Here is a 14,097-nt window from a genome sequence, read left to right as displayed (position 1 = left end):
TTTAAACGTAACTCGTTAAAAATATTAAGCTCATACAAGAAGGCGTTGTGCTGGCATAGAAAATAGTAAAGTATCATCGAGGAGGTATTAAAGTTTCTTGAAGACTAGATTAAAATTAAACTTAAGATCATTTAATGTCAGTCTGAGGCAAAATCATTCTGACTCTCACCTATAAACTACACTTAATTCTCTAAATTCGACAGTTCGTGCTAACTACAAAATAATGACTTACAGCGAGAAAAACCAAGCACAATGGTGAAGATGAAGTCTACTCATAAAATTCTATCCTGCTGGAGAGTTTATTTTCGCGACAATCAAGCAACACTTTTATATTCCGACACAATTGTCGTTAGGATTGTGACCATAATGTAACTTAAATGTTTATTTGACACTACAATAGTGAAGCCAGAGTCACGGTTTATAAAATTTTTCTTTAAAAAAGGGGGTTATATTACCGGTTTCAACGAACTACGTCGTTATTTTCAAATGTAAAACAGCATTATACATTCACCAACTGATGTTTTACATTTGAAAATTCGACGTAGATCGTTGAAACCGGTAATGTAATCCCTCTTTTTAAAGAAAAATTTTATGTACTGTGACTATGGCTTCATTATTGTAGTGTCAAATAAACATTAAAGCAACAATTGTTGTCTATTTTGCTAATACTGTTATGTAGTGCGTACTCATATTACTCGTATTAGTGACTAAGTACGAATTGTGTCACCGAAAACTTCTCACATGCCGTGATTTGTCTCTTTGTTACAATTCTCCCATTCGGATACTGTACTGAGAGGCATGGGGTCAGTAAAACTGTTTCCCATCTCTTGTCAGTTCTCCATACCTTGAAGCCGCCGTTTATCATTGAAGTAACTCCTCAGTTGTCATCACGAGGCTGAGTGCCCCTCATTCCTGTCCTCCCACCAAGGACAAAATCTCTGGCAGAACAGGGAACTGAACCCGGGTGCTCTGCATAGCCATCAAACACGTTGCCTAATTAATTGGAGACTGGCATATCTGCTTGTATATGCCATTTGATTTAAAGCTATGTTGTTGCCTGTTACCACTTAGTGTCAGCCTCCCTTTATAAGAATGTAATTTCAAAAGTGGACTACTAAGATAAATAAATAATTAAAAATTAAGTAAATGACCATTAAATCACAAAGATGTAATAACGTTGACCTTTATGCACGTATTGGAATAAATTTACAGTTGTACCCAGAGAAACAGAAACTGCCTTTTTTCAAAGAATAGACGGAAACAGAGCCACAAGAAAGTAATGTAATTATTTTGCAAAACTGAAGAAGATCAAGAAGAAATCGGACATGACGTGGAAGAACTCAAAATCACTCAACAGGATATCGAAATACGTGCAGCACATGCGGAAAAGTTACAAAATTGTGCAAAAAATTGCAGGAAGTGTGGCGGAAAAGGAAAGAGAGATAGTGCAAATGAATGTCAAATGAATTTTCACTCTGCAGAGGAGCGTGCCCTAATTGGAAACTTAAGATTGTGTGCTGGTCTGGCGCACGCTGTTCTTTCTTTCAGGGTGTTGATCTCTTCCTTCTCTATTCCACGTCGCATCATTTCTCCTTTTGCGCTTTTCCTGGAAACACAAAATTTTGTAACTTATCTTTAAGGGTTCTCCGAATGAATATCTCTTGAGTACATCTACATCTACATCCATACTCCACAAGCCACCTGACGGTGTGTGGCGGAGGGTACCCTGAGTACCTCTATCGGTTCTCCCTTCTATTCCAGTCTCGTATTGTTCGTGGAAAGAAAGATTGTCAGTATGCCTCTGTGTGGGCTCTAATCTCTCTGATTTTATCCTCATGGTCTCTTCGCGAGATATACGTAGGAGGGAGCAATATACTGCTTGATTCCTTGGTGAAGGTATGTTCTCGAAACTCCTACAAAAGCCCGTACCGAGCTACTGAGCGTCTCTCCTGCAGAGTCTTCCACTGGAGTTTATCTATCATCTCCGTAACGCTTTCGCGATTACTAAATGATCCTGTAACGAAGCGCGCTGTTCTCCGTTGGATTTTCTCTATCTCTTCTATCAACCCTATCTAGCACGGATTCCACACTGGTGTCCAATACTCAAGTAGTGGGCGAACAAGTGTACTGTAACCTACTTCCTTTGTTTTTGGATTGCATTTCCTTAGGATTCTTCCAATGAGTTTTGAGTTCTTCTCTGTCCTGTCCGAATCCTGTCATCCAAGAGTTAAGCATTTACATTTCTGCAAAATAGTTACGTTACTTTCTCGTGACCGAGATAACAGTCCATTCTGGCGGAAGTAAAGCTGTGATGGCTGCGTTTTTTAACCCTGGTCCGATACTCAGTTTAATGTGCCAGGAATGTAGAAATTATCGCATACAAGCCATCAAAAAGTGCAGAAATAACTCTTTTAAGTATAACAGCTGCGTGTAATGAAAAAGGATGATGTGAGCAATAACTTCATAAATTAGTGTTGAAAGGAGACCAGCATTCTGACCCAATATAAGCGCAGGAGCAATAAAATACAGGATGCTTATTATTAAACTTTTGCTACTTGAGAGGGCCCTCATGAAAAACAAGCGGTCGTAGGACAATGAAACTTTGTGGAAGCATTTCGAAGGACATCCGGAAGAGATATAACGAGTAAACCAATGAAAGGAACACATTTTAATTTCCACATGAGATGATTCAAATATGGTGTTCTTGGCTGTTAGTCAGTTTGGAACGATCTGCCAAGGATTCGGTTTACTCCTGCGAAGGGCCAACGGCCAGTTGTGCCAAAATTTGTTGACGTTATTGTCGGCACAGCTGAGAATGCTGGACTCAATGTGCGATCTTCAAGTAGTGCACGAGCTGTGTCACGAGAACTGAACATTCCATTGTCCGCCTTTCGAAAAGTGCTGAGAACAATAATGGTGAAATGGTATTCACACAAACTTCACATTACTCATCAACTTTTCCCACGTATCGCAGCCATTCGAGTAGACTTTACAGGAATGAATTTACAATGAAACCCAGCCCATTAGCTGTTTACAGGCGTTGATAAATATCAACGGGGACAGTTGAAAATGTGTGCCCCGATCGGGACTCGAATCCGGGGTCTCCCATTTACATGGCAGACACTCTATCCGACTGAGCCGTCGAGGACACAGAGGATAGTGCGACTGCAGGGACTTACCTCTGGTACGCTCCTCGTGAGACCCACACTTCCAGCTTCACACACTACATTTGTAGTGACCTTGCCCACTATACTCATTACTCGCGGCAGTCAATCTACCGATTCCCGTAAGAGTTTGAGCAATGAGAGTGTATCTGCACTGAAGAAGATCATTGGCCAGTAAGCCTTATCTGTATGCAGATGGCTTCTGTTCTATCGGATATGTCCGAAAGAACAGATACCATCTTCTTATAGACTTTACAGTGGTTGACGTTGACGACATGTGGCCATCGAACATTTTGTGGAGTGACGTAGCGCACTTTACGCTCACTGGGGCAGTGAACGCTCACAACCGTCGCATTTGAAGATTGTCACGCCAATGGACGTTCATGAAGTCGCCCTGCATAGTTAACTTATTAATGCGTGGTGAGGCTTCATGGCACATTTGAAGATTAGTCTATTTTTCTTTGGTGAGCTCGGACCCCGAAAGCCATGGACATGCAGCACGAACGGCACACGTTATTGCGATCTACTTCGCTAACATGTGATCCCTGCTCTACGGGAGAGAAGTGCTTTGGACTCAACTCTTTTGAGGCACGATGGCGCTCCGTCTCACATTGTTCGTGAGGTCACTCTGTTACTCTGTAACGCATCTGGAGAAAACAGAATCATTGGCCGATCGTTCCAAAATAGCTAACTGTCAAGATCCAAGATCACCATATTTGAACTATCTTATGTGAAAATTAAAATGTGTTTATTTCAATGGTTCATTCGTTATTCTCTTCAGCATGTCCTTACAAATGTTTCCACAAAATTTCATTGTCCAATGATCACTGGTTTTTCATAGGGGCGTAAGTTTGATTACAACCAACCTGTATTTGTAAAAGTGGCGCTACGGAATTACAGATCCGTTACCTACGGTTGGGTGTCAGAGACAGTGTCTTGGCAGCCAACATAAACACCCAACTCTTCAAAGTCCTTAAGGGGCTCCGGAAAGGCTCAAAATCATGAAAAGTTCAATTTTTACGTTTTTGCGTTTTCTGAATCTGCAGACTATTACCTTTTAATAGATATATAATTTATTCAATTCCGAAGACTACAACTATTTTTAAATTTTTTTTGAAATGTGTTCTACATGGGCGTGACCCACTGTGGCGCTGTTAAACTGCTGTCAAATGGTGTTATTATTAACGTCCGTGTTCATCAGGTACATTTTAGTGATGTGAGATAAAGTATGTGTTGTGGCTAACCTGTGATGGTTCAATATATATCGCTGGTGTGATTGTCGATTGTTTCATGTTTATTTACTCTGTCGTTATCTCGAAAATATTCGTAATTAATTCTGTTTCTTGAGTCTCTGTTTTGTTGAAGTATAATAATGAGTAAAAGTAAAGTTATTAGAAATCCTCTGAAGGCTTTTAAGAAAAGGAGAAATGTTGGAAAGCCAAAGGTATGTGTTATTACTGTAAACAATAAAGACGATGAAAATCCCCAACATAGCTTGTGTCCCAAAGAAGAAGACAGTTGGTGTAAATATAACAAAGGATTGCTATCTGGTGAAGTGTACACTCATAAGCATAGTCTGCCTCATGCAATAATGGAGGTGATAAAACCTGTTTTCAGAGACTTAGCAGCACCTGAACTGTTGAAAAAGTGTATTCACGGAAAAACTCAAAACCCCAATGAAAGTGTAAATAGTGTTATATGGTCGAGAATCCCCAAGACTGTATTTGTTGGAATAGAAACACTTCACTTTGGTGTGTATGATGCTGTTGCGACTTTCAATGATGGCAACATTGTAAGGTGCAAGGTATTTAGAAATATGGGAATGAAGATAGGTTCTAACATGGTACGAGCGATGCTTGCTTTAGACAAGGAACGCCTTCGGGCTGCAGACAGGGCTGTAAAGAGTCTAGAAATACAAGCAAGAGTAAACAGGAGGAGGAACAAGAGGAAGCTGGAGGAGGAGTTTGCAGAGGATGAAGATAATCCATCCTATGGACCTGGAATGCACTAAAAAGTTAATCCAATCTTTGTCATTCGATTCTCAAAATTTTTATTTTCTCATACTAATTACATGTTTTCTAAGGATCTTCCAAACATATTTGTTTCAAACTTTCAGTAAATGTTACACAGTACCTTCTGCATAATTTAACACAGCCTTTTTCCAAAAAACTGTATATTTTTGAATATATAAATAAAAAATTGCAAAAAAATGTTGTGAATTTTCATTACAATTGAAAAAAAAAATCATCTTTAATAACTGAACTAAAATTTTGTAAAATCCCTGTGTTAAGTTGTAGCCCATATTCCAATAAATAATCTATAAGAAGTTCAACTTCCTACCTCAAATACTTTGTGAGGAAAAATGTAATTTATAAGCGTTATTTTAACATTGCAAGTATAGGGCGTTCCGGAGCCCCTTAAAACGAAACTCGTTTGAATACATGAAGATGGGAGCACGCAGTATTTCAGTACTCACGCATTTGTGTTCCAGGAGAAGCTCTTCGCTCTTTTGTCGTACACGTAACCATGTACGTCTGAAAAAGTGTGCCTCTTTCATCTTTCCAGTCCAGTTATGCACCTTCCTCCCCGACCTTCCCTTAACCGCCGAGGAGACAATTACATTTCGCTGCGGAAAACTACCTCCGCGCCAGAAAATAAACTTCTGGTCGGGCGGAACTCAATTATTCGGCGGGAGTGAGTCTACGTTAAGGGGAACAGCAGGGGCTACCGGCGTAGTGGTAGGAGAGGAGAAAGGTGGATGTCTATAGAGTACGAGCAACACGAGAAATAACCTTACAAGGGACAGGCGGGCAAAAGCAAAAAGATAGACTTCCACCACAAAACTGTTTCGAGCTTGAAGATGAATCAGAGTAAGTAGCTGGACAGCGCAAGGCCGCAACTGAAGAGATCGAAGGGCAGAGGAGAGTGGGGTGAGATTGAGTTCCTGTCCACAACAGTCTGCGCCATTAAGTATCGATTAATACCAGCCGATAACAGCAGTCGATCGCTGACAGCCAGACCGCCGTGCGTCGTCGGCAGCGCTGACCCTCAAAGGGCGTGTGCTCGCTTCACAACTAACTCCTGACTGTCCACTGCTAGATGTCCCACATACCAATTGTTAAGTATTTAAGATACTTCTAATCCACAGAAAAGGTTTGATGTTACATGTAACTAACTTATTATTTGAAAATTAAAATTCTTACACACACACACACACACACACACAGAGAGAGAGAGAGAGAGAGAGAGAGAGGGAGAGAGAGAGAGACAGAGATGTGAGTGGCTCGAGTCTTCCTCAAAGATAAGGATACCTCCAGGGGTACCCCAGCAAAGTGTGGAAGGACCGTTTTGTTCTCTATGTAGATAAATGATCTAATAGGTAGGATGAGCAACAATCTGTTTGGTGAAGACGCTGCAGTGATCTGGAAAGTGTTGTCGATGATTCCAGGAAGATACGAGGTGACTAAGACACAATATCTATCTGATGTAATGAATGGCAGCTCGATATAAATGTAGAAGAATTTAAGTTAATGCGGATGACTAGGAAAAACAATCCAGTAATAGTCACAGCGATTAAATGTCTTGGCGTAACGTTACAAAGCGATAGGAAATTGAACGAGCACGTAAAGGTGGCGGTAGTGAAAGCGAATGGTCGACTTCAGTTTATTGGGAGAATTCTAGGGAAATGTAGCTCATCTATAAAGGAGACCGCGTATATAACACCGGGACGACACATTTTTGAGTACTGTTCGAGTGTTTGAGATCCGCGCCAGGTCGGATTAAAGGAAGACATCGAAGTAGTTCACAGGTGTGCTGCTAGATTTGTTGCCCATGAGTCGATCAAAAACCGGATATAACAGAGATGCTTCGTGGCTCAAATAGGAATACCTGAATCATAGATGCGTTCATTTCCGGAACAGTATTCAGAAAATTTAGAGAACCAGCACTTTCGACTGGCTGCTGTATTATTCTGCTACCACCAAAGTACATTTCCTGGAAGGACAGCGAACACAATGGATATTCGAGGTTGTAAGGACGCGCATAGACAGTTGTTTTTCTCTCGCTCTATTTGCGTGTGGAACTGGAACGGGGATTATTAGTAGGCACCCTCTGCCATGCACCGTATCGTGGCTTACGGAGTATTATGGGTACATGCGTGTAGAGAGAGAGAGAGAGAGAGAGAAAGAGCATATGGACATAATAAAATACGTTTATGAAATTAACAACATTTGAGGAAGACAGTTACTGCTGGCAACAGTCCAGCGATTTAATGTTGGATATCACACAAGGAAGATATATACTTCCTAGGGCAAGAATTATTTTCCATAACTTTCGTATTTACAGCTAAAATCAATGAAGGAACAATGTACATCTGATAACTGTTATTCTAATTACGCAAATGCATACCTGGATGATTTTTAGACCAGATGATGGTCTGATCCTAGATCGAACTCGAGCATCTTTAATAAATTAACCGTTACAACTGTGCTTTGTATAATACAGTTCTTAATGTTTACAGAATATCTGAAGAGGAAACAACCTAAGTTCTGGGTATTGCGAGAGAATTTGTGGGAAAAATGGCGATACGCAGTATGCTGAAATAATACATTGAGGTCAGAATTCAAGAATCAAACTCCGACTGCCAGCAAATTTCAATAATCAGGAATTGTTAACGCTTCCGCAAACTTTCCTCGTTCAGTAATCCCTTGGTACCAAGTAGATAACTGGTAGGGTACAGATATGTAGAAGTATGAAATGAAAATAATAAAATTGGTGAAAAATAAGAAAACTGAAGAACAATAAAAACTAGTTAGATATAACGTTTCTTCTTCCCTATGGACTATCTACAATATCACGCAGCATTCTGTCTGCGGCTTGTATAATACTGATAGGTACTTTTTTTCGTAATGTACTTTCTCTGTCCCTGTTTACTCCTGCTAATGAATCTACTGGGTACCATGCACTGATAGAATGGAAAAGTGAGTACGGGAGTAAATTTCCACGAGTAAGATGTAAAAACTATGCAGAAGACAGTGAGGCTGAAAGTAAGGAAGACGTTTAGGAATTACAGACTCCTGATAGGCTTTCAGGCAATAAAAAAATTAAGTAGAACTAAAGGATTACCTGGCTTGCGAATAATAGGCATTTAGCATAATAGTGGTCTGTACACATAAGAAGAAAAGCCACAGAAGATGGACGCAGAATGAAGATGTAAACGTTAGATTAACAAAAGGAATATTTTTTAACAAATGAACGCCAGTGGTTCAAATACTTGCCTATAAAGAATAAGGCAGTTTTTGAATTTTTACTCTCTGGCCTTAACGCAGAATGGAAGGAGAAGAAGTGACATGAAAAAAAGGAAACTGATGACAAATGATAAGCATCTGTACGGAAGGAAATGATGAGTTGTGTTATGAAGAAAATAGATATTAGAATGGTTGAAGGAACAGGAGTTAATAAAACCTCTTCTTTCGTAGTTTTCGACGATGTTTTCTGATGTATTTGGTGATGAGCGATTAGAAGAGGGGAAATTTTGTTGAGGGAAAAAGTTACCGTTAAAGTCGCTGCGTGTAGCGGGTAGGCACAAATAACAAAAATGGATGCACAAAAAATTTAAAAAAACGAGTGTTTGCGAGGGTTAGCGCTTGTGTATACGTTAGTTACTGATGGGCAAGCCTCAGTCTGATACTCAAGAGACCAAATGTTGGATTCCTGGCACGTGCAAAAAATAATGTAAGTCACTTTGACATTCGGAAAATTGTTGAAACCTTCAAAAACGGTGTATTCTCTTGTGATTCACATTCCGCTCTCAATATTCTGAGCTACTTCTCAGCCCATATCTGGAAACGAAAATGTAAAGTCGCCAAGAGAACCTCTTCTGTGAAAGTACCGTGCTGTTCAGCTTAGAATTCGCCTGCTCGGGTTTTTCTGTCTACCGACCCCCTTCCTTGTGACTTTTCAGCTGTCCTGAAACCTGCCCGTTGGCGGCGGTCGCCACGGAGCCTGCAGCTGACGGGCGCAGCCGTTTTATGACGGCGGCGAGAGTGCGGCGACCCATGCTCGACACGTATCTGACGGACAACGTGGCTGTCGTACAAAGGAAAACAAACGAGAGAGCGGCGTCAGGTGCTGATGGCGAATGCTAACACGTCCCACGAGGCTGCCTGCTGAAGGCTGGGGCCGGTGGGAGGCGGAGGGGCGGCTTGCAGTTTGGCCACGGGGTCACCTGAGGTCAGCGGCCGATGACCAACGTGCAGCTTGCTGGCCTCGCAGGCATTGCCTCCGTCAACGATGCTGTTGCTCTTTTGCGCACTGTGTATCCTACAGTACAGTTCGGTTCTTGCGAAACCAGGAATATGTTTCACGTGTAATTGCACAATAAAAATTAGGCTCGTACTGTCTGCTATAAGAATTTCTTTCAAGATGCGTAGAGGATTTTATCCATTTCTGGAGGCTACAGGAAATGAAAAACTAATCAGGCCAGTTAATTTCGATGGGCTACAAATATGAAGTTTCAGTGATCTGCAGCAACCTTTTCAGTTAATGGCCTCCTTCACCCTCCCTCTGAATACGCGCGCGCATGTGTGCGTGTGTGTGTGTGAGTGTGTGTTTGTGTGTGTGTGTGTGTGTGTGTGTGTCTGTTTTCGATACAGTCCACTGTCGGAACATAACCAGTTTACGGCAAAATACATTCCTTCCCTATCAGAAATGTAACTGGCAACATCCCATATGATGACAGCGACGTAGAGTTTAAGTTACTATAGGAAGGAAGGGAGCTTACGAAGTCTTACGAACAGCGTATCGGAATGAGTAAAGAATAGAGAGGAAGTCGTCCTTGAGGCTGTTGAAGGAACCGTTCGTCTGTATTAATACAGAAAAAGCACGGAAAACTTAAAATTGTATGATAAGATGGGGAGCTGAATAATGCTTTTCCTGAGCTTGAGTTTAATGTCTTAAACTCTCCACTACGTCGAGCGGTTAGTTTATGTTATCTCTACTATTAAAGCAATTATTATTGTACCTTATTATTATTATTCTTAAATTATAGTCTCATAGGTGAATTGCTTTAACTAACAACGTTTAAAACGATGAACAATATATACTTAGATTACAATGACGGCCTCTTTCTGTTTCTGGTGAAATAAACCCATCAGCAAACAAAAATATTGTAATAACCTGCTCTAGGCGTGTAAAGTGTCTCTGAATCTCCCACAGGTAATGGGAGTAGAATAGTGGTAACCGAGGGTGACCAACACATTATGGCGCAAGTTAGTTACGTGTTACATAGGTCCCAAATACGTTACAGTTCAAGACGTCGAGAGGCAAATAATTTTAACTCTAGAAAGTATATCTCTTCCTTGTGTTATGTCTAACGTAACATCGCTTAGCATTAACTACAGAAATTAGTGGCTTATGAGGAGCTCTTCGACCATTGTACCCAATTCTTTTTAACTCCGTACTCGCAACGACAGTGCTAGCTGGACTGTTAGTAACACTTTGGAACTGTTGAGTGATTCCTTTCGCTGATTTTACTCGAGTTTCTTCAGCTACCCTCTGCAGTGCTCTCTGTCCGTCAGTACGTGACGTCTGCGTGGTCTTGGGTTAGCTGCGGTTATTACACTTCACAATGACGTCACCAGCACTCAACCTGGACAGTTTTAGAAGGGTTGAAACGTCCCTGATCCTTTGCTTTACTCAGGTGACATCTGATGTTTAGTCCACATTAATACGAGGGCAGTTCAATAAGTAATGCAACACATTTTTTTTCTGAAACAGGGGTTGTTTTATTCAGCATTGAAATACACCAGGTTATTCCCCAATCTTTTAGCTACGCAACACTATTTTTCAACGTAATCTCCATTCAATGCTACGGCCTTACGCCACCTTGAAATGAGGGCGTGAATGCCTGCACGGTACCATTCCACTGGTCGATGTCGGAGCCAACGTCGTACTGCATCAATAACTTCTTCATCATCCGCGTAGTGCGTCCCACGGATTGCGTCCTTCATTGGGCCAAACATATGGAAATCCGACGGTGCGAGATCGGGGCTGTAGGGTGCATGAGGAAGAACAGTCCACTGAAGTTTTGTGAGCTCCTTTCGGGTGCGAAGACTTGTGTGAGGTCTTGCGTTGTCATGAAGAAGGAGAAGTTCGTTCAGATTTTTGTACCTACGAACACGCTGAAGTCGTTTCTTCAATTTCTGAAGAGTAGCACAATACACTTCAGAGTTGATCGTTTGACCATGGGGAAGGACATCGAACAGAATAACCCGTTCAGCGTCCCAGAAGACTGTAACCATGACTTTACCGGCTGAGGGTATGGCTTTAAACTTTTTCTTAGTGGGGGAGTGGGTGTGGCGCCACTCCATTGATTGCCGTTTTGTTTCAGGTTCGAAGTGATGAACCCATGTTTCATCGCCTGTAACAATCTTTGACAAGAAATTGTCACCCTCAGCCACATGACGAGCAAGCAATTCCGCACAGATGGTTCTCCTTTGCTCTTTATGGTGTTCGGTTAGACAACAAGGGACCCAGCGGGAACAAACATTTGAATATCCCAACTGGTGAACAACTACCAATAGAGATGTCAAGTTGAGCACTGAGTTGTTTGATGGTGATCCGTCGATCATCTCGAACGAGTGTGTTCGCACGCTCCGCCATTGCAGGAGTCACAGCTGTGCACGGCCGGCCCGCACGCGGGAGATCAGACAGTCTTGCTTGACCTTGTGGCGATGATGACACACGCTTTGCCCAACGACTCACCGTGCTTTTGTCCACTGCCAGATCACCGTAGACATTCTGCAAGCGCCTATGAATATCTGAGATGCCCTGGTTTTCCGCCAAAAGAAACTCGATCACTGCCTGTTGTTTGCAACGCACATCCGTTACAGACGCCATTTTAACAGCTCCGTACAGCGCTGCCACCTGTCGGAAGTCAATGAAACTATACGAGACGAAGCGGGAATGTTTGAAAATATTCCACAAGAAATTTCCGGTTTTTTCAACCAAAATTGGCCGAGAAAAAAAATGTGTTGCATCACTTATTGAACTGCCCTCGTAGTTACTGAGCTCTCGTAACGGATCAGTTCTTCTGTTACTCTTCCTTTACTGACAACACAATACTCCCCACCTCCTTGAATGCAGGCGGATCCGCCTCTCGTCACATCTAGTAGTCAATTCTGCACTACACATGGGTGGCCGGACAAAGAGATATTTGCAGGAGAAAAGTACTAAATTTTGAAGGATTTCAAGTAAGAAGCAATACGACAATAGAAGTGAAGCCGTGTGAGGAGTGATAGAGTGACATGGTGATAAGATGAAAGCATACTGACGGAAAAGAAAAGAGCAAACGAGAATGAGCTGTAATTGTCACATGATCCATAATTTGCCAAAAAGGAAAAAAATTGGTGTTTTGTAGTCTTTGTAGAAACATATACTACATCTACATCCATACTTCGCAAGACTGTTAACGGTGTTTGGCGGAGGGTACTTTATACACCACTGCCAGCCTCCCGTCTCTTTCCTGTTCCAGTCGCTAATACTTCGCGGGAAGAGAGATTGCTGGTAATCCTTCGCATGGGCTCGAATCTCTCTAACTTTACGTTCACCGTCTTTCTACGAGATATAAGCAGAAGGAAATAATATATTAGAAATTCTTCCAGTCCATATGTGGCATAACAGCAAACCAGTGCGTAACAGTATTGGTTAAAAACAGTCTTGGTTGCAATTTTATTTTTTTTTATTTTTCAACGAAGCGTTTCGCCTTATTTAGGCATCTTCAGATTATCTAAATAGAAAACAGAGAACAGATACATCTATTTAAGAATCGCGATCGCGTCGTGCAGACTTGGATAACCTATAAGCATGTATAAAGAGATCACCTATTGAAAATATAAGCAGATCACCTATTGAAAGAGCAAATGCCTTAATTTGGTATTTCTTAAGAATCCTTTAGACCAAAGGGCATCGTCGAATGTATGAGGTCAACATCACCTTCGTTAAACTCAGTAAAAACTAAAAACATAAAATAGTAAAATCATTACCTTTTCTAGATGGACGCGAGAGGCACCAGGATCTGCGTAACGCGTTCTCGTTCACAGGAGCGAGTATCAGTAAGATGGGGACTCAGGTAGTAGGCATAATGCGCCACGGCGTCGTGTGCCAGTACTGAAGCCTAATACAGAATCACCTCAAGAGGTGGTCAGTTAATGTGACCACCTGTCAACAGCCTGAATAACCACTTTTGCAGCACGGACAGCTGAGAGATGTGCTGGAAGAGAGTCAATGATATTTTGGAAGTCACTAGGATCTCGGTTGACGATCCATGGCGCGAACAGGCCCGTCTAGGTGGTTCTACAGATTCTCAATAGGGGAGATTGGTGGCCGGGGGAGTACGAATACTCATCCTAGTGCTCTCTGAACGACGCACGTCGGTGCGCGAGAAGGAGCTTGCTGTGATCGAATTCGTACAGTTCGTCCACAGGTGGAGCACCCTATCCTTCAACATGCAATTCCAGACCACACAAGAGCATGGTGACGTGTGCATTAGTCCTAGGCCTTGGGTTCACTATCATCGATCATGCTCCATATGAATTTCACCTGTTTTGAAAAGTTAAAAAACACCTTCGAGGTCTTTGATAGCGATGAAGCGATGATAGCAGGGGCGTAGTTGCGACTCCATCAACAAAGTAGAACATTCTACGGTGACGGTATGAAAAAAGTGTTCTCTCGTTAGGAGAAATATTTTCATCACCAGGGTGACTATGTTGAGAAATAAATACGTAGACATGAAGAATAATGAAGTAGAATGCTAATGACGTATCTTTTTCTTTTTTTTTTTTTTTTTTAGAAAACCTTAACAGTTTTCACATAAAAATTTGGAGGCATTACTTTTCAGCACGCCATCGTAGATCGTGTACCTCGTTTCGTAAGC

At 41.7% G+C, this 14,097-nt stretch overlaps 1 protein-coding gene across 1 annotated transcript in view; it reads right to left on the bottom strand.

The window, feature by feature from the left end:
• Positions 1–9,222, bottom strand: part of LOC126252355 (uncharacterized) — a 265,551-nt gene extending 256,329 nt beyond the window's left edge. The window contains exon 1 of the mRNA XM_049953246.1: positions 9,105–9,222. Coding sequence (XP_049809203.1) covers positions 9,105–9,222 — 118 coding nt within the window. The remainder of the gene's footprint in view (positions 1–9,104) is intronic.
• Positions 9,223–14,097: the final 4,875 nt, after the last annotated feature.

This window comes from Schistocerca nitens, chromosome 4 (assembly GCF_023898315.1).
Source record: "Schistocerca nitens isolate TAMUIC-IGC-003100 chromosome 4, iqSchNite1.1, whole genome shotgun sequence".
Classification (NCBI taxonomy): Eukaryota; Metazoa; Arthropoda; class Insecta; order Orthoptera; family Acrididae; genus Schistocerca; species Schistocerca nitens.
This window is presented reverse-complemented; position numbering and strand designations above follow the sequence as displayed.